Source organism: Natator depressus, chromosome 5, assembly GCF_965152275.1.
Source record: "Natator depressus isolate rNatDep1 chromosome 5, rNatDep2.hap1, whole genome shotgun sequence".
NCBI lineage: Eukaryota > Metazoa > Chordata > Testudines > Cheloniidae > Natator > Natator depressus.
The window spans coordinates 38,062,977-38,082,562 of NC_134238.1; the positions used below are offsets into that span (position 1 = coordinate 38,062,977).

Below are 19,586 nucleotides of genomic sequence, written 5' to 3' on the forward strand. Positions count from 1 at the left end.
TGTAATTATCTTAATTTTTCTGTACACTTACTGACTTGCCACATCAGGGCAGGTCATCAACTGCCTTTGTAGGTAGTTGTAATAGACACTTACTGTACAAAAAAAGCAAGGTCTCAGGAGAAAAGCAGCTAAATTTTCCAATGAAGTTGCAATTCTTCACACATCAGTGACTCACTTTATACTTAAGGCCATGTTTTTGGCACAGGTATTTTTATTAAAAGTCATGGACAGGATGTGGGCAATAAATAATAAATCTCAGATTTATTGAAGCCGAAGCTGAAGCCCGAGCCCCGCTGCCTGGGGCTGAAGCTGAAGACCAAGCCCCACTGCCCAGGGCTGAATTATTGGAATATTCAAGACATCATGGAGGTCTCATAAAATCATGGAAACTGTGACAGATTCATAACCTTATTTATACTGTTCCTTAGATTTGCATGGTGCTTTACAGACAAGACATTGTCCCTACTCCTGACTCTGTCAGGAACTCTCAAACCATGTTTATTATCTGAACACCAGACAGTAAATGCAAAATACTGAACTCCTACAGCAGATTTCACAACCAGGCTTCCCTCTGCACAGCCTCCAAAAGAATCATAGAATCATAGAATATCAGGGTTGGAAGGGACCTCAGGAGGTCATCTAGTTCAATCCCCTGCTCAAAGCAGGACCAATCCCCAACTAAATCATCCCAGCCAGTGCTTTGGCAAGCCTGACCTTAAAAATATCTAAGGAAGGAGATTCCACCACCACCCTAGGTAATGCATTCCAGTGTTTCACCACCCTCCTAGTGAAAAAGTTTTTCCTCATATCCAACCTAAACCTCCCCCACTGCAACTTGAGACCATTACTCCTTGTTCTGTCATCTGCTACCACTGAGAGCAGTCTAGAGCCATCCTCTTTGGAACCCCTTTCAGGTAGTTGAAAGCAGCTATCAAATCCCCCCTCATTCTTCTCTTCTGCAGATTAAACAATCCCAGTTCCCTCCGCCTCTCCTCATAAGTCATGTGTTCCAGTCCCCTAATCATTTTTGTTGCCCTCCGCTGGACTCTTTCCAATTTTCCCACATCCTTCTTGTAGTGTGGGGCCCAAAACTAGACACAGTACTCCAGATGAGGCCTCACCAATGTCGAATAGAGGGGAACGATCACGTCCCTCGATCTGCTGGCAATGCCCCTACATATACATCCCAAAATGCCATTGGCCTTCTTGGCAACAAGGGCACACTGTTGACTCATATCCAGCTTCTCGTCCACTGTAACCCTTAGGTCCTTTTCTGCAGAACTGTTGCCGAGCCATTCGGTCCCTAGTCTGTAGTGGTGCATGGGATTCTTCCGTCCTAAGTGCAGGACTCTGCACTTGTCCTTGTTGAACCTCATCAGATTTCTTTTGGCCCAATCCTCTAATTTGTCTAGGGCTCTCTGTATCCTGTCCCTACCCTCCAGCGTATCTACCTCTCCTCCCAGTTTAGTGTCATCTGCAAACTTGCTGAGGGTGCAATCCACACCATCCTCCAGATCATTTATGAAGATATTGAACAAAACCGGCCCCAGGACCGACCCTTGGGGCACTCCACTTGATACCGGCTGCCAACTAGACATGGAGCCATTGATCACTACCTGTTGAGCCCGACAATCTAGCCAACTTTCTATCCACCTTATAGTCCATTCATCCAGCCCACACTAACTTGCTGGAAAGAATTCTGTGGGAGACCGTGTCAAAAGCTTTGCCAAAGTCAAGGAACAACATGTCCACCGCTTTCCCCTCATCCACAGAGCCGGTTATCTCGTCATAGAAGGCAATTAGATTAGTCAGGCATGACTTTCCCTTGGTGAATCCATGCTGACTGTTCCTGATCACTTTCCTCTCCTCTAAGTGCTTCAGAATTGATTCCTTGAGGACCTGCTCCATGATTTTTCCAGGGACTGAGGTGAGGCTGACTGGCCTGTAGTTCCCAGGATCCTCCTTCTTCCCTTTTTTAAAGATGGGCAATAGATTAGCCTTTTTCCATTAGCCTTCATCCAACCCCTCAGTTATAATAATGGGCCAAATCCTGCTGTCCTCAATACTTCATCAGGCTAACATCTCATCAGTGTCAATAGCATATTTGCTTAAGCAGAATTTGAGCCAATAATAATATTGTACTTGTAGCATCTTTACTCCCAGTATCTCAAAGTGATATATAAATACGAATTAAGTGGCACACCATTCTTTGAAGGTAGGTATATATAACAACAACTTAAAGAAGCTATTGTAAAGCAATGTCAGGTAACTATTTTAGATCTCTTTATGATGGATAAAGATAAATAGATAACTAGACAGCAAATTGGTGGCTTCTAAGGGACCAATGATCATGAAATTCATGGCCAAAGAGAGGACAAATCCCAACCAGTCCTATATACATGTGGAGGTTCTAAAGGGCTAATTAAGTTTAATGATTAAAAGCCCATCCTGGTTAAGAGAGGAAGTGAAGGTAACGATTAAAAATAATATATACATAAACATATTTGAAAAGGGGAAATAAACAGAAAGCAATATAAAATGGAAAGTTATGGAGGTGCAGAACATTGATGACAGAAGCTAAAGACCTCACAGAAAAATCCATACCTGGCAGGTCTAAGGACAACAAGCAATTTTTATTTTAAGTGTATTAGGAACAAATGAAATCCTAATAATGGCACAGGACCATTACTAGATGGAGATGGTAGAATTGTTTATAATGATGCAGCACAGGTTCAAGTGTTCAAATAATATTTCTGTTCTGTATTTGGGAAGAAGCAGAATGATGTACTTATATTACACATAAGGATGATGAACTAATTTTCCAGTATATTAATAACTCAGGAGGATGTTAAACAATATCTACTACAGATAAATATTTTTAAATCCGCAGGCCCAGATAACTTCCATCTATGACTCCTAAAAGAACTGATGGATGAGATCTCTGGCTTGCTGATGTTAATTTTCAATAAATCCTGGAATACTGAAGACAACTGGAAGAGTACTCAAGTTGGGCCAATATTCAAAGAGGCCAAGAATGGGAAGCTATATTCTGGAAAACAAACAGTGACTCTGAAAAGGATTTAGGAATCATACTGGACAAACAACTGAACAGGAGCTTCCTGTGCGATGCTGTAGAAGAGGGCTAATGTGATTCTTGTTTAGATAAAGTGAAGTAGGGAGGTAATTTTACCTCTGTATGGAGCATTGCTGAGATTTATTCTGGAACACTGCATCCAGTACTGCTGTTCCCATTTTAAAAAGGATGTTGTAATTTGGAGAGTGCAGAGAAGAGCCACAAAAATTATTTGAGAGCTGGAGAAAATATCTTTAAAAGAGAGACTTAAGGAGCAATTTGTTTGCTAATCAACAAAAATATCAAGAGGTGAATTAACTATGTTGTAAAAATAGCTGCACAAGGAGAAAATAAAAGGCACTAAAAGCTCTTTAATCTATCGGAGAAAGGCAGAACAAGCACCAATGGCTGGAAGTTACAGCCAGCCAAATTAAAATTACAAAAAAAAAGAAAAGAAAAGAAAAGAAAAAAATTTTTTTGGACAGGGAGAATGATTAACTAGATAGCCAGTGGAATAAACTACTAAGGGGAGAGGTAGATTCTCCCTCTCTTGATGTTTATAAATCAAGATGAGATTTAACATACCCAAGTTACTTGACTCAGTATAGGAGTATCTGGATGAAATTCTATGGCCTATGTTGTATAGGTCAGACTAGATGATGTGTTGATCTCTTTCTGGCCTTAAAATCTATGAACTCATTATTTTATGAACATTCTAAACTCCCTTAAGTACTTCACTTACCTGAAAATTAGGCTGAAATACACAGCAGTCAACAGTACTATAATGTCCCCTAAGCATAGTTATCAGTTCTCCTGAGTAGATTGTATAAACAGCAATGGTGCTACCATATGGTACAAATGCAAATTCTGGATCACAGCCAGTAGAGATGGTGAATTTTAGTCCTTTTCTGCTTTCATTACAGACTTTCCCATAGTTCACCTGTAGGATGCAAGATTAAGCTGTTAGCTATTATTATACAAAGCTAATTCTTGTGGTTTAAATTATTAAAACAAATTTAAAATTAAGAGTTAAATTCTCAATAAAACAGTGGTTATGCAAGCACCTTGCTACTTTGGAATTTAACACAACTGTGAGCTTCCCAAATGCATACACCTTATTTTTGGGTTCCAAAGTTAATGAAAACAGCATAATGAATAGGGTAAATTGTACTGAGTGGAAGATATGAAACAATGTACTCTATTTGAAGCATAAGAGATGTCATTTCTTCTCATTCTGAACAGGTGAGTGAGTTTCAACTGGGATTGATAGGTGATATGTGTTGGGCAGGAGGTGGCCCAAGATCACAATATAAAGTATGAAAGGGTAGATTAGTTATGCTGATGGCATTTTCTGGTTGGTAACGGGAAGATGGTTACTAGTAAGAGCATTCGTGGGATGGTATAATGGCCAGTATTAAGACAGTTTGTGGAACTTTAAATCTGGCTTTCTGGCTTTCAAACATAACATAATTTCTTCCAAAGGCCAACATCTCAATAAGGCTATTTTACATTCAAGTATATGTCTTTTTATCCATAACTATCTCAATTATTTTTTGTTTGGGAATTTCTTATAGTTGTTTAAATTTTTGATTAACTCTCATGATGGCAATATATCAAATATTTCAAAAATAAGTCAAGTAAATGGATTTCTCTCTGACATTATAATTTGTTAGTGATTTAAAACCCAATGTTGCAATTTTCAATTAATGCATACAGGCTCTTCGGTGTCATTGCCAATTGTATAATCAGTTCTCTGCAAAATCACTGCTGAAAAAAAGTTCTGCACAGGCCTTCTGATGCAAAACCAGTTACTTTCCGTGAGGAATTTACAAGTAATTGCTTGCACATTCCTTGAACCAGAACTATTTACCTTCCAGAAATTAAAAGCTCCACCAAGTGTGTCTGTAGACACTTCTGAAGTTGTTGAACCAGAACCATGTGGCTTATGAAGTTAATAGATTCAGACTATTCCATGGAAGATTATCTATTCTGCAAGAACTATGAAGAAGTTTCTAAGGACATCAAACATATGACAGAGCTCTCAGAGATTTATATTTTCATAGTTAAATCAAACATTTTCACTTAACCTTAAAAAACATTAATGAAAACAGCCATACAATTCTGGAATCTCGAACCAACCTATTCTACAGATGACAAAGAAAGAAGATTGATTTTTTTTCCAAATGTGAAAATACTTTCCCCCTCCCCTCCATAGTCCTGTAACTCAAAAATACAAAACAAAAAATCACACACAGAGACACACAAAATAACTTCTCTAACCTCATTTTCCCCAATGTTTCTTTTCTGGCCAGAATTCACATATGAGAATGTTAGGATATAGATATTCAGGCCTGTCTGTAAAGGCCTATACTCTAAGAATTTAGGTGTATTCTTATCACTTAGCTAGTTATAGAGGTATAAAAGAAAGAATCAAAACCACTGTCTGCCGGTGTAAGGTCCTTCTCTTACTGTGACAATCTGAGGTCCTGTGCTTCGGCTAAGATCTTTGGCTAAGCAACAGAGGCAGCCATAAGCTGGGAAGCGAAGGGTCACATCCTCACATTCCAAACTAGTCACATTGAAATAAGGTGCTATTGGGCTGTTAGGAATACAATCCTGTCCTGACAATGCCTATTGCCTCCAGAGAAAGGGAAGTGCTTAGAAGATGTAAAAGGAAACTTAGTTTGATAGTATCCTGTCTGGCAAGAACTCACTTATCAATAGCTAGGATGTGAAATCCTCATTTCTTTCAGAGTAGCAGCCGTGTTAGTCTGTATTCGCAAAAAGAAAAGGAGTACTTGTGGCACCTTAGAGACTAACAAATTTATTTGAGCATAAGCTTTCGTGAGTTACAGCTCACTTCATTGCTTTGCATCCGATGAAGTGAGCTGTAGCTCACAAAAGCTTATGCTCAAATAAATTTGCTAGTCTCTAAGGTGCCCCAAGTACTCCTCATTTCTTTGTTGTTCTATCACTGTAGTCCCCATTTCTCTATTGTCTGTATAATCTCTGTCTGGTTCTGTGATTGTTTCTGTCTGCCGTATAATTAATTTTGCTGGGTGTAAACTAATTAAGGTGGTGGGATATAACTGGTTAAATAATCATGTTACAATATGTTAGGATTGGTTAGTTAAATTTCAGTAAAATGATTGGTTAAGGTATAGCTAAGCAGAACTCAAGTTTTTCTATATAGTCTGCAGTCAATCAGGTAGTGGGTGGGCGTGTGTGTGTGGGGGAATGGGAACAGGGATGGGGGTCGGGAAATTGGAATCATGTTTTGCTAAAGGGGGAAATGGGAACAGGGACACAGGTAAGGCTCTGTGGTGTCAGAGCTGGGAAGGGGGACACTAAGGAAGGAAACTGGAATCATGCTTGCTGGAAGTTCACCCCAATAAATATCAAATTGTTTGCACCTTTGGACTTCGTGTACTGTTGCTCTCTGTTCATGCGAGAAGGACCAGGGAAGTAAGTGGGTGAAGGAATAAGCTCCCAACAGAGAAATTTCAGGTTAAAAAAAATATTTCCACACTCATGGAAATGAGAGGAGAGTTGAAATCTAACTTGAATAACGAAAACAGGGTCACATTCTTAACTATAATAAAGTAGCTACCATTGCTCCATAATGCAGAAGTTGAGAGCGAGGGGAAGCTACATAAGTTAAGTCAGTGTGTGCATGGAAGCAGCCATTCGAGCCCAGCAGGCTCAGATTAAAAGGAGTTGTAGGGCCTTTGCAGGTAGCTTGCAGCTGGGACCAGAGGGACAATGAAAGGTGCTCCTCTGTAGTCCATGGAGTTCGATTGGCTACATTTGCGTAAGCTGAGAGGGAGAGGACTTGAGAACTTTAACCTTAAGGCAGAGACCTTCGTGGGAAGTGGGGGGGCAGCTCCCTCCCCGCCCACAGCTCTGCTCCGGCCCTGACCGCAGCCATGTCCCTGGGTCCTGGCCCAATCCCCAGCCTCAGCGTGGTTCCGCTCCTGGCTCTGCCCCCAGCCTCAGCCACACGTAGGGCTGGGAGTGGAGCCACATCTGGCTGCGGGCTGGCTACCAGTCCCCACCGCAGATCGGCTATGGCTCCATTCCTGCCCCCGCCCCCAACCACGGCTCTGCTCTCAGACCCTCCCCCCAGCTGCGGCCCCAGCCTCAGCCTCTTTACCCCTGTCTGCATGGCCCCCCACGCTGAGTCGTGGTCCTGCTCACAGCCCAGCTCCACGGGGAAGGTTGACAGGGGTAAGGGGCATGACCCTCAGCACCAACAGTAATCAAGGGTAAAGGCAGAAACAACCCAACAGCCCACCTCGTCATTCCCATGCATGTACACAGAAAGAGGGCTGCAAATCCTAACTGGAAATATGTACTAATATCTACAAACTTGTGTATAAGAAAGGGCACTATGGGATAGCAGGTGGACACCATCAAGTTCTGCCTTGGAAGAAGCAGGAAATGAGGTGGTCGGTGCCACTCTGCCTTTTATTCCCTCAGATGGGAGAGCATGAAATCATGCAGGGCACAGATGCAGCCCCCAAAGGCACTGCTGGTCAAAAATTCTGATCTTGTGCACATGAGGTGCATGCACACCGTAAGTGGGATCCACACAAAGAATGGTAGAAGTGGTAAACTTTGCTTCTGCTTTTGTAATCAAAATCCCTATTCAAGAGAGCAAATACTTAAATATTCTCTGTTTTTGCATCCACCCATTTCTTCCCCAGTAAGAAGGTAACCTAATTCTATAGGCCAAACTCTCCTTGCCAACTTAAAAGGGATAAATATTTACTCAGACTCCAGAGTAATTCTTGAGGGATGCTGTGAGGAAATGCCTCTCTCAACGTGCTCCGTAACAAAATCTACAAACTGTCCAAAGCCAAAATTCACCCTCTTTCTGGAATTTTGACAGTATTATCAAAGGTAAGTTTCAGCTCTAAGCCTTCTCCTTAGTCATTGCTACGCCCAGGGCTCCTCAGCCCACTCTCTTTATATCCACTCTCTGGAGTGCCACTCCCACCTCCCTTTGGGGTATGTCTTCACAGCAGAGTTAACACTTGGGATCTTACTCAGGTGTTGCCCCTCACCCCCTTCCCATCCATGAACAAAACCTTCTCATCTGAGTTTAGTGGTGCTTTCAGTCTGGGCTAGATCACTTATATGGGGCTGTAGGCTAAAACCTGAGTGAGGCTTTCATTTGGGCTGGTAACATTACCCATTTTACAATGAGGATGCAGACTAAATCACGCATCCCGCAATTCCCCACCATGTGCCCTGAAAAACAGACAAGTTTTCCCACAATTCACTGGGAAAGAATCATAAGCAGGCCATCTTAAGGTAGCACAAAGAAGCATGGGATATGCCCCCGGAAGTCTCAGCAACCCACATGCGTAAACGTAGCACGAAGGGGTAGCAACAGTAACTCAGGTATGACTTTGCAGTGTGGCTGCCCACACCCAGGCTAACCCAGATACTCAGAATCTGGTGCCTATCAATGAATGCTGGTGCTGAATTAATGCTGCAGTGAAGACATACCCTTAGAATATCTAGGTGGGGTACTGAGCCTTTTTGCATCAGAAGGAACCCACTAATCTCTTCCCAGCAAGATCAACCCCTGCCAAAAGGAAAATGCTGCCAGATTTTTACGCTCACTTTAGGGCTTATCCTGTTCCCACTAACAGGAGTTTTTTGTCATTTACTTGAATGGGAGCAGGATTTGGCCCTCAGTTTGTACTTTTGGGTAGGGATTGCCATTTATACTTATCTAAGTTCTTAATTAAATGTTTTTAGAGTGTTCCGAAACTTTAATTTTATATCACTAGAGTTGTATTTTCATTGGGACTGTATATCTAATATTCTCTAGGGAGCAGGTGCAGCAGCAGTTTAAAGCAGGCACGAGAGTACTGGGGGTAGGGAGACTAGAGAGATGAAGGAATATAATCTGTATTCCTACTGAAAGGTTGTTGTGATCTGTGACACCAGGCATTAGTTGTCCCTACTGGATGACCCCACTGCCTTGGTGCAATCTGCATGAAGGTGTCCTTTTGCTTGGAGGGGGGTGGAGATGGCCTTCAGGAATTACCTAAAAAGGCCATTCAGGATCCTCTGTGGTTGGAACCAATGAGAAGTGGCCCTCCAGTGGCTAAAAGGGTTGGGAGGGAGCACGTAGAAAACAGACTGCATAAAGAGGGCTATATGCAGCCTACTTCTCTCAGCGGGTCTCAAACTTATTTGGAAAGAGCTATACCTACTGACAAGAGATTAATTCAGTCTCCATACTTATTCAGTCTGTGGTATGGACACCCACCCAGTGAAAAGTAGACTGAGAACCAAATTTATTTCAGACAAGCTGCCAACAGATGTTAGTGCTTTCTGGTTACTGCCAGCCTGACCTGGATTTGAGCTACTGTCACAAATGACTGGTTTTATAGTCTCATTTTCAAATGGTGGGCCATGCAGGCCTCTTAGTTACTAATTTTCACTTGACAAAATGATAGAAAATAAATTATTTTGATTAAAAATACATAGATCAACTGAGATTACGTAGCAGTGTCCAGCACGAGATTTACTTCCAAAGCTAAATTATGTATCATAACTGGACCACTGGTCTATTAGTCTCTTAAAAGTAACCAAGAAATGCAACTGAAGGTCCTTTAAAAACCTTACCAATGTGTTTTCCCCACTGGAACTATTCCAGAGTCTCATCCGGTCATCTGTACCAATAGTCAGAAGATGAAGCCCATCACTTGTAAAGCATAAGCCATTAACTCTTCCATTATGAGCAGTGTTTGCTGTCAGGAAAATATGAGTCTGTTCAGTTATTTAGGGAAGATTTATTATTTTATTTTGTACACCTGTAGTACTGAATGCACTATTTAAATATTCAAACAACTTTCCACTCAAGAATATATAAATGTTTATTTGAAAGCAACAAAGGTTCTTATAAAATATATATTGTAAAACCTTTGGATTTTGATGCCAAGTGATGAAGTTCCTTCTATGTTAGGTTCTATATGGTGAATGTATTATGTGTGTTTGAACGTACTTCATTCAAAATGAGAGTAAACATACAAAAGTTTCAATGCCCTTTCCACTTTCTGCAGACATCATGATGCTCAGATGACATTACAGTAACATCAAAAGTAGAGCAAAGTGTTAATGACGACTTCCAAAAAGGACCCAATCCTGAACTCTGTGTCTTTGGCAAAACATTGACTGACTTTAATGGTTGTTTTGGATGCAGAAATAATGCAGGATCTGACACTATTTTAAAGGTTTACAAGTGTTTCTGTAGACAGCTTTTCCTCCGTCTATAATAAGAATATATTTCTCTTTTGCAGCATAAAATATAAGCTCTTTGTGAGCATGATGTGAAAGCTATTTGTCTAATGATCTGTTCTGTAGCACCCCACCACAAAGATTGTTTACATCTACATTTTTTACATATGTAAAGAAGTCTTTTGCACGCTTAGTCCCCTTCACCAAGTTCGTAATTTGGAGCTTCCATTTTACTTTGTTAAAACTGCTTTACCTGCTTTGCAAAATTTTTTGAAGAAATTACTGAGCTAAGTTTATTTTACAGTTCTGATCTAGTATTTCAAATGTTTCTCTTCCATTGTTGACAATTTGTTCCTCAGTTCCTATTTTAAAAACACCACAAACCTAACTGTTCTCATGAAACTATATACACACACACTTCAAAATTTGTCCTTCCAGAGAGAAAAAAAATAATCAAGCGGGGAGCACAGGAATTGTGTGTTTAAAAATCTCTAACATACAACAGTCATCCAAGAGAACAGATTCCCCCTCCCACCCGTCTTTGGCATTTCTAAAGCACCTCTCTGAGTTATCGATCTTTGTACTTTCATTAATCCATTTTAAGACAACATACACAGAAGTCCATTTGTTGGGACCCAAAAGTTGTAAGCTAAATTAAAAAGAAATTCTTAGTTCTCCCAGTATGTTGTCATTTCAATAACTTTGAGTGTCAATTACATTTTTAATTCTCAAAACCAAACATTCATATTCCATATATGCAACAGAGAACATGACACAGCACAAAGCTAAACCACAGCCTACAGAACAAACTCAATGTTGTTTTATGTATAAATCCACCATCAGTATTTTCCTGAATAAAACTCTGATCCTACATGATTAACTTTACACACTGTAATTAGTCCAATTTATGGGACTGCTCACAGTGCTTAAATTTAGGCACGAGTTAATCTTTTCAGGATTAGGATTAGACACAGTCTTTTACTTTGTCCGTTTTAAAATCAAACACCCTCTTTCGTTTCAGAAGATGCTTTATGAGATCTAATATTTGGTTTTGTTTGTCCAGTGTATGGAACTTGGATCCAGAATTAATCCAAATTAATTTCTGAACTACGATTTAAAGTACGGTGCTGTTCCTTTAATTTAGTTTGCTTCCCAAGTGCAGAAATTGTGTTTAGCTGCATTCGTATAAAATGTTAATAATGTTAATGTTTTAACCAGGGCATATTTAGTATATTCCAGGACCTATCCACCTTTGTTAGTATTCAAGTAACAGCATAATTTAGCATTAAGCAAAGTTAAAATTAAATTTTGAATTTTATAACTAACCTAATACATATATATGTCTTGCTTAGTATAGATGAAGATATCTAATAATAGAGAGCTCGTTAATCTAGAAGACCAAAGCATAACAAAATCCAGTGGCTGGAACTTGAAGCTAGCCAGACAAACTGGAAATATGCACACATTGTTTAACAGTAAGGGTAATTAACCACTGGAACAACTTATTAAGGGGTGTGGTCAATTCTCCATTATTTGAAAACTTTAAATTCCCATTGACTTCAAACAGAGCCAAGATTTTATCCAGTATGCCTTTTAAAAAGATATGCTCTAGTTCAGCCACAAGTTACTGGGTTTAATGCAGGAGTTACCAGGTGAAATTCTATGGTCTGTGTTATACAAGAGATCATACTAGATGATCACAATGGTCATTTCTTGCATTAAAAACTGTGATGGAATGAAATTCAAGAATGCTTCTAGGTAAAGATGTAGCGTACCACCACCATCATATTTCCTTTATAAATATATTCTTTATTACCTGCTTCAGAAGATGCTTTTGACTTCTCCCCATTGTACTGATCAAGAGTAATCAGACATCCAGATGCTCTCCTCACATCCCAGAGTTTTACTCTACTGTCAGCACTAAGAAAAATAAATTGTATGGATTTATTGATTAGAGAAACTGCCTCCAAACATCCCCATCTTTTTCTGTCATGGGTCCAGTAGATGTTCCCATTTTGCGCTAGATTCTGCCCTGATTTACACCTTGTGATATCACATTCAAGCTAATGAGAATGCAGAAAGTGGACATCAAGGCAGACTTTGAGCTTCTTGCTCATCTACACAATGTTTGAATAACTAGTACAATATTATTGTACTTGTTAATAATATTGTGTAAGTACAATAACAAATAGAATGTGGTTGCAAAAATGCTAAGGAACAAGATACAAGTCTATCTAGTCCTTGGAGAAATGATATGCCCATGTAATTAAAAATAACAGCATAAAAGGAGGAAAAGATTAATTGTGTCCCTATTCTGTAAACAAGAAGATAGGTTATTTGCTTTGCTATTTTTTCCCCTGTTTTCTGCTGCTAACGTTGCACACTGAATGTATGCTGAAAAGGCAGCAGTGCACCAACTGAAAGCAGCAGCTTTTCATTTTGCTTATGAATCAGTGGTACCAAGTATTTCCAACAACGTTTTCTGTGTAAAAATAGATTTGGATTAATAAAGGCAGCAGCATATTTTGCCTTCATCTGAGAATATAATACACACACACTTGTTCTGGAGGAGAGACCCCAAATTGTACCCACTTTATATAATACATATTTATGGTGACACGAAGTCTACTTGATTTCACACACACACACACACACACACACACACACACAACAAGAAAAGAAAAAGAAGGCGAACACCAAAATTTAACAGTAAGAAAATGTTCTGCATTCCTGAGTGAATAAGATACAAAATGTTGGGGGCACTAATTCTCTCTGCAGCTCTTATAGATTGTTCATTCATTCATTCATTCAGGCTTTATCTTCCCTATTCTTGAAGATAGGTCATAAGTTTACAACAATCTGTCTCTGTCTGGATTCCTATAATTTTAAAAATAGTGTCCAGTCACACAAACTAAGTAGAGGGACACAGTCAAGAGTAGCTTGTCCATGATCTCAATGTAGTCAGCAGCGAAAACATGTTTTTTTTAAAATGGAAATATTAAGCAAAAGACATAGCAGTGGGTATTTTCCTTAGGTTCACAACCTGACAATGCACAGCTGTACCATAACAGTATACTTCCAAGTTAGCCAAATTTTGGCTTTCTCCAATTTTTTTTTTTATTTCAGCTAAAATTAGGCAGCTAACAAAGTATAAACACCTGTACCTTCACAGATTCCAGGTATACTGAATTATAGTGAAGACACCAAGAGCTACAGGTACCCAGCTACAGAAAATTCTCTTCCCAGCAGAGGTCTCTCTGAATGCTTTATGTCAAGCTCAGGGAATCTGGTTAAATGTGTTATTCACTTCTGGGTTCAGTACTGGTTGAATGTTAGTAAATCTGAGTAACTTCCCTGGGACTCAAACCTTTGCATGCATCTTAAGAGAGAATCTCTACCTGAAAACATATGTATTTAAATGTATTCATTGTAGTCACTGAACAGCCTACAAGATTTGAGATATATCATGCACCACTAATAGAGGTGTGTAAAAAAAAAAAAAAAAAAAAGAGATAGAGCTTTCTTTCCTCTTCTTTAAACCTGTTGCTTACAGTAACCAAGTGCTGGTGACTGGCTCCCTCTGTGCTGGGTGTCTTACAACACGAGTGCTGAGGAAATGCTTGTTTAAAAAGGCATAGCTTGTTGCATGCTTTGAAGGGGGTTAGCTCAATCTCCTGTGGGAAGCACGTTCCATAACCACACATCCTTCAGCAAGGATCCTCTGTCACAAATCCATGTTGAAACTTGAACTCTGTGTGTCCCCGTCACAGCTGCTACACATTGATATTTAGATGTAGTAAGGAAGTCAGCAGGACATGGACTGCTTAAACACTTTGAATTCTAGGAATGAGATGCCTTCAACAAAGGGTGAAGTTACCTTTAAAAAGCAACAGGAACCCATGAAGAGGCCTGAGATAGAACTCAGTTCATAACTAAATTTGGAAATTAACTCAAATTAACATTCAGAACATGACAGCTTTACCAGCTGAAATCTGATGGATCACATACCTTTTTTTCTCTTCTCTGAAAAGCTTTCCCACTTTTGCACCTATAATCAGCCCCAGTATTTCTACTGCAGCTAGAGAGTTCTTCACTATGTTCCTACAAAGCAGTATTCTTGAAGAAAGATGAAGATTCTCTCTCTGTCCTTTGTAACTGTATCCTGTGAGAAAGTCATCCTTAGCAGGTCATCCATCAAGGAACACACACAAATCATATCTTTGGTCTGATTTCTCAAGCCCCACATCTTCTCATTTCCTTTGTCAATAGTGAACATCTAACTCTACCATTTGTTTTCTTCTCCCTCTTATCTCTGTGCCTTCTTCAAGCTACTTCTGTGTGTAACGCAGCAGGCAGGATTGAACCTGGGACCTCTGAAGCTTAGTGTATGAGCCTCTACTGTATGAGCTAAAAGCCAGATGAGGTTGTAGCAGACTCCTTAATCTCTAAGTGGTCTAAGGTGCCACTAGCGGGGGACAGAGCCCCACATCCAGCAGGCCTGTGTTACATATGCATGGACAGACATTCCACTCCAAGTATCTATCAGTTTTCCAGATCACTTGTAAAAAGACTTTTTTAAAGTCTTTGACGAGGTTCCCAAACACTAATCTATATTAGTCAATTGTTCTTTGCACCTCTACATTTTCATGAATAGAAAGAGAACAATAAAACAAAAAACAAAACAATTCTCAGTTAGTACCTGGCTTGGCATCTACAAGCGTATTTTTATCTTTTTAGTGATGTCCTTCTAAATGGCAAACTCATTGGAGCAGGTGTGTCAGTTCCTGGCAATTGCACCCGTATTTCCCTGCAGTGGCTCAGGATTCTGTTGTCAATGTACGGAAACCATGGACTGGGTGCTGGGCCTGGCTTCCTCCCATTTGTACAGATGGTATGGGACAGATAGATGCTGAGATATCACTTTGATCAATTAAAGAAAACAAAAGCCCCCCACCCCCAAAAAGCACCCACTCTCAGACTTCCATCTCCCCACCCATTGCCTTTCTTGGGTGAAGACCCGCATCTCTTTCCCTTCTGACTGGGTATTTCCTGGTTAAACAACTCCACCTTCATTGTTTCAGAGTAGCAGCCGTGCTAGTCTGTATTCGCAAAAAGAAAAGGAGTACTTGTGGCACCTTAGAGACTAACCAATTTATCTGAGCATAAGCTTTCGTGAGCTATAGCTCACTTCATCGGATTCATAAAGTGGAAAGTATAGGGTGGTATTTTCCACTTTATGCATCCGATGACGTGAGCTGTAGCTCACGAAAGCTTATGCTCAAATAAATTGGTTAGTCTCTAAGGTGCCACAAGTACTCCTTTTCTTTTTGCACCTTCATTGTGTTATTCTCTGCAAAAGACTCTGCCTAAGCAGGACTGCTTACTTTCTCTTCAGAGACTAACAACAGAGTGATGGCCAACAATTATAAGATACCACACAACACTTCCTATGCAAGTCTACTTTAAAGGTAACAGCATTACAGAGAAAACATATTAAACAATAAAAGAACCTACACATCTGCTAATACATTTACCAGAGATCACCCCATCACTTTAACAAAGGTTCTGGTTGGAGATTAGTCCTTCAACCCCCATAGGCGTTCCCAATGGTCATAAGTTCATCACAGCCTCAGTTCAGAACAAACACCCAGTCTTCTGGGGCCTCATAGGCCAAAATCCTTCCAACCCTTCCCTCAGGATTGCAGCCCACGTTAGACCAGAAGTCCTGTTGATTTGCTGGAGACCAGGAAGGAGGCCCTGAGCCTGTTTACAATGAGGATATCTATCCAAAAATCCTTTCTTTGTCTGTTGGTCCCTAGAGATCCAGTTTGAGCTAGTATATGTGAACCTCTCCAGTGGGTGGCTTCACAGGGCTGATGACTGAAGGAATTACATTAGAAGATCTGAGGTAATATACAACCCCACAAAGCACAAACAACTGCATTTTTAATAAATGGATTCCAAAGGCATTGAAATTAATTCAGTAATATTTATCTTACGTCCACAAAGTTTGTCCAGAATATTGTCATATCCGTCTCAGAAGGTACTGTCCTTACGAGTGTCCTGTGACGTACCACATACTCTAATTACATAACAATAATAATGGTTTCGCCGCTTAAAGCATTAAGGGCTAGCATAGGTTGGTTGCTAGAGCCCCCCCTCAAAAAAAAAAAAAAAAAAAAAAAAAAAAGCGGGGGGAAGACTTTCTATTGAAAGTGAAGACTGTTGTAAGGGGGAAAAGACAAAAAAAAAATGGAGGAACTTCATGTAGGGAGCCAGTGTGGTCTCCCTCCGAACGAGAGGGTGAGGAGCCACTCTCAGACTATGTGGGCGGAGCCAGGCCAAGCTTACTCCACCCCCCGGAAGGGGAGGGGGTGGAACAGGACATACAAAAGGTGGGGCTCTTAGCCCAGTGAGGGAGACAGACACAGGCCGCTGGCTGCTGGACCCTGCTGCTGAACGAGGGGACACCCTGGACCAGGGCAAACCTGACCCAGAGCGGGAACTCGGGTTACCAGAACTGCCGGCTGCAGAGTACTCCGAGGAACTGGAGGAGCCGGGCAGCGATCTGAGTCTGAGTCAGCCTGATGCTGAGAAGCTGGAGCTACCAGGGGCTGTATATCCCGACGAGCGGGAGGAACCAGAGGGACCCACTCGAGAGACCGGGCAGGAAGTAGCCCAGGGGCAGAACTGGACAGTGAGGCGAGTTGGTGTTTGGTCAGTGTGTTGCAGACGGATCCCTACTGACCCAGTGGCAGGACCCCCCCGCCCCACCCATTCTCAGGGCCCTGGGCTGAAATGCAGTGAAGTCGGGTGGGCCTGCGTTCCCCTACCCCTGCTACGGGCTGGCAGAATCCCGATAAAGCATCACAGACTCTTGCTGGCGCTCACCCGAGGAGCGTGCCACAGACTCTTGCCGGCACTCCCGTGTCACGCCAACTGCGACGTCCCACCTCCCTCCACTAGTTCCCCGTCGACAGAGAGATGTGACCAGGGCCTTTCGATGAGGCAGTAGCTCCCCCCATAGTGGCTCGGCAGACCAACTGAGACCTTGCTACACTTCATACTGTTTTCCTCTTAAAAATACCCGGGTAAACTTCTTTCAGTATCAGATATATCACCAAGTCTTAGAAGGAGATTGCTGTCAAAGTCTAACTTTGTTTCATTCAAAATTTTGCGTTATTGCTAGTACAGTTAGGGTTCATACTGAGACCTGAGGGTCAAGAGTGACAATCCCTCCAGATCTCTTTGTGATGATAAAAATAGTATTGTGAACTATACTCATCCTTAGAAAGGAACCTGTTTTATTGCTGCAATCTGTCAGAGATGATATACTGTCTCCGTCGTATTCTGTTTTTTCTGTTACGACACGAACTTGGGTCTGGAAAGTTGATTCAGTGCTATGGAGTATCCTTGGTAAATTACATACACCCAGCACCCCATACTTCCTGGTCATGTCCTTCCATCTGTCAGCAGAAGCTTAAAGCTTTGCAACAAGCCTCTGACAAGCCTTGGGATATTCTTCCTCTTTTGAATCCGTTATGTCATGTCCAGGACCTTGATCAGTGAAATCTACAGAAGCTAGTGTTTTTGTGAGAAACTGAAAACCTCTCTCTGCTTGTACTGTGTGAAAGCAGCATCACTGTCACTGGGTGAACTGCACCTCTGACCTCTCCTTTCACCCTCCACATCCCTTGCCATCTTCAGGTCTCAGGCCTCTAACCATCGCTTGTGATTCTCCCATTCTCAGATGAGATCCTGGGTAGCAGTCCCTTGGGACTAACACTGATTGCCTCAGCTGGTATGACTTAGTCTCAGACCCTCCAGGGCAATGGCAGCGATAATCAGAGGCTGTCACCGGGCAACTGGGTCTTAAAGGCGAGAGTCAGGGCCTAGCTTGCCCGTGTCAGCTCTCTGAGAACTTACCTGGGAGTTACTGCTTGCCTCAGGTGACTGGTTAATGGTCAATCAGTAGAGAAGCACTCACACCCTATTAAAAATGAGTTCGGTCAGAGGGAGCACTCTCAGGAGGAAGGTGCTTCTGGGGAGGAGAGGCTTGTAAGAGGAAGGCAAACCCAAAGGGAGACATCCCCTTAAACGGAACAGGAGTATCCCAGGGGAAAGAACTGCGAGAGCTCCAGAAGAGAAAGTGTTCCGTAGATTGAGGGAGCAGCCGTACCCTGAAGGGAAGGGATCTGAGACTTTTCCAGGAGAAAAAGATGAGTGTTCTGGGAGAAGGAGCCAGACACTGTTCCATGGGTGAAGGGAAAGCATAGTGAGAGGATCTTTCTCACAAGTCTTGCTGACACCAATGCTAGCTGCAGTTGCTTCCAAGTAACAAGTCTCTTAAATTCTTGAATGCAGAGTTCAGAGGTACAATAGTCAGTCACCAGCGTTCTTAAAGCACCATAAACCACAATAATAGATAGTAGAAGTGCAAACCAAGCATAAAGAAATAAGAAAGAGACACACCCCACACTGTCTGCAGGCCCTTGTCCTGAACAGGGACCTGCAATACCCTTGCCCGAACAGTTAGATGGGAACTGACAGCAGTTCTGGAGTTTCATGAGCCAATGTTGGCTTCTGTTTCTGATACATCACCAAATCTATGTCTCTGACCAGGCTAAGGTGACCTTAGTTATCAGCCTGCTGACAGGAGACGCGTTAGTCTGGGCCTCCCTGTGGTAGAAGGCCATAGTCCAGTGCTGTCGAACTGGGATGCCTTTCTCCAATCAATGTCAACCATCTTCAATGACGCACACTGATTTTGAATGTCAAGGGGACTAGCAGGGGCAAGACAGAGTGGCTCACAGCAGATACAGAGTGGAACAACGCAGCAAAACTGTACCAATTCTGGCGGTGGTTGAAGGAAGAAATCAAAGATGAACTGGTCTGAGATGCCTATAGGTCTAGACTTCTCTCTGGACTTTACCATCTGCATAGATAATTGGCTGGGAGAACAAAGAGACGAAAAGACGTCTGCATCCCTTGTATCCGTGTGCCATGACCTCATCTTCTGTATCACTGGCCAAACCCATGCCTCTTATATATGCTATCCATGCACAAACTCAACCTATAATCTTAGGATATGGCTACACTATGGCTAAAACAGCTCTCTAGCACAGATGCAGCTTTCACCAAAGGAGGTGTTTTTCTGCCAATTTAAGACTTCCCCAAATGACATTAGCTACGTTGATGTAGCTGCGTCTATACTGGGGATCTTCTTGGCAGAGCTATGTCAGTCAAGGGTGTTGAT

At 41.6% G+C, this 19,586-nt stretch overlaps 1 protein-coding gene across 3 annotated transcripts in view; it reads right to left on the reverse strand.

The window, feature by feature from the left end:
- ERCC8 (ERCC excision repair 8, CSA ubiquitin ligase complex subunit) overlaps window positions 1–19,586 on the reverse strand; it is a 53,361-nt gene that overhangs the window by 17,107 nt on the left and 16,668 nt on the right. For 2 of the 3 annotated variants that reach the window (XM_074952589.1, XM_074952590.1), the window contains exons 8-10: window positions 12,147–12,250; window positions 9,719–9,843; window positions 3,816–4,013 (exon numbers count right to left, since the gene is read on the reverse strand). In XM_074952589.1, coding sequence (XP_074808690.1) covers window positions 3,816–4,013; window positions 9,719–9,843; window positions 12,147–12,250 — 427 coding nt within the window. Of the gene's footprint in view, window positions 1–3,815; window positions 4,014–9,718; window positions 9,844–12,146; window positions 12,251–14,344; window positions 14,493–19,586 lie in introns of those variants that run through there. The other variant, XM_074952591.1, reaches the window with a different exon arrangement.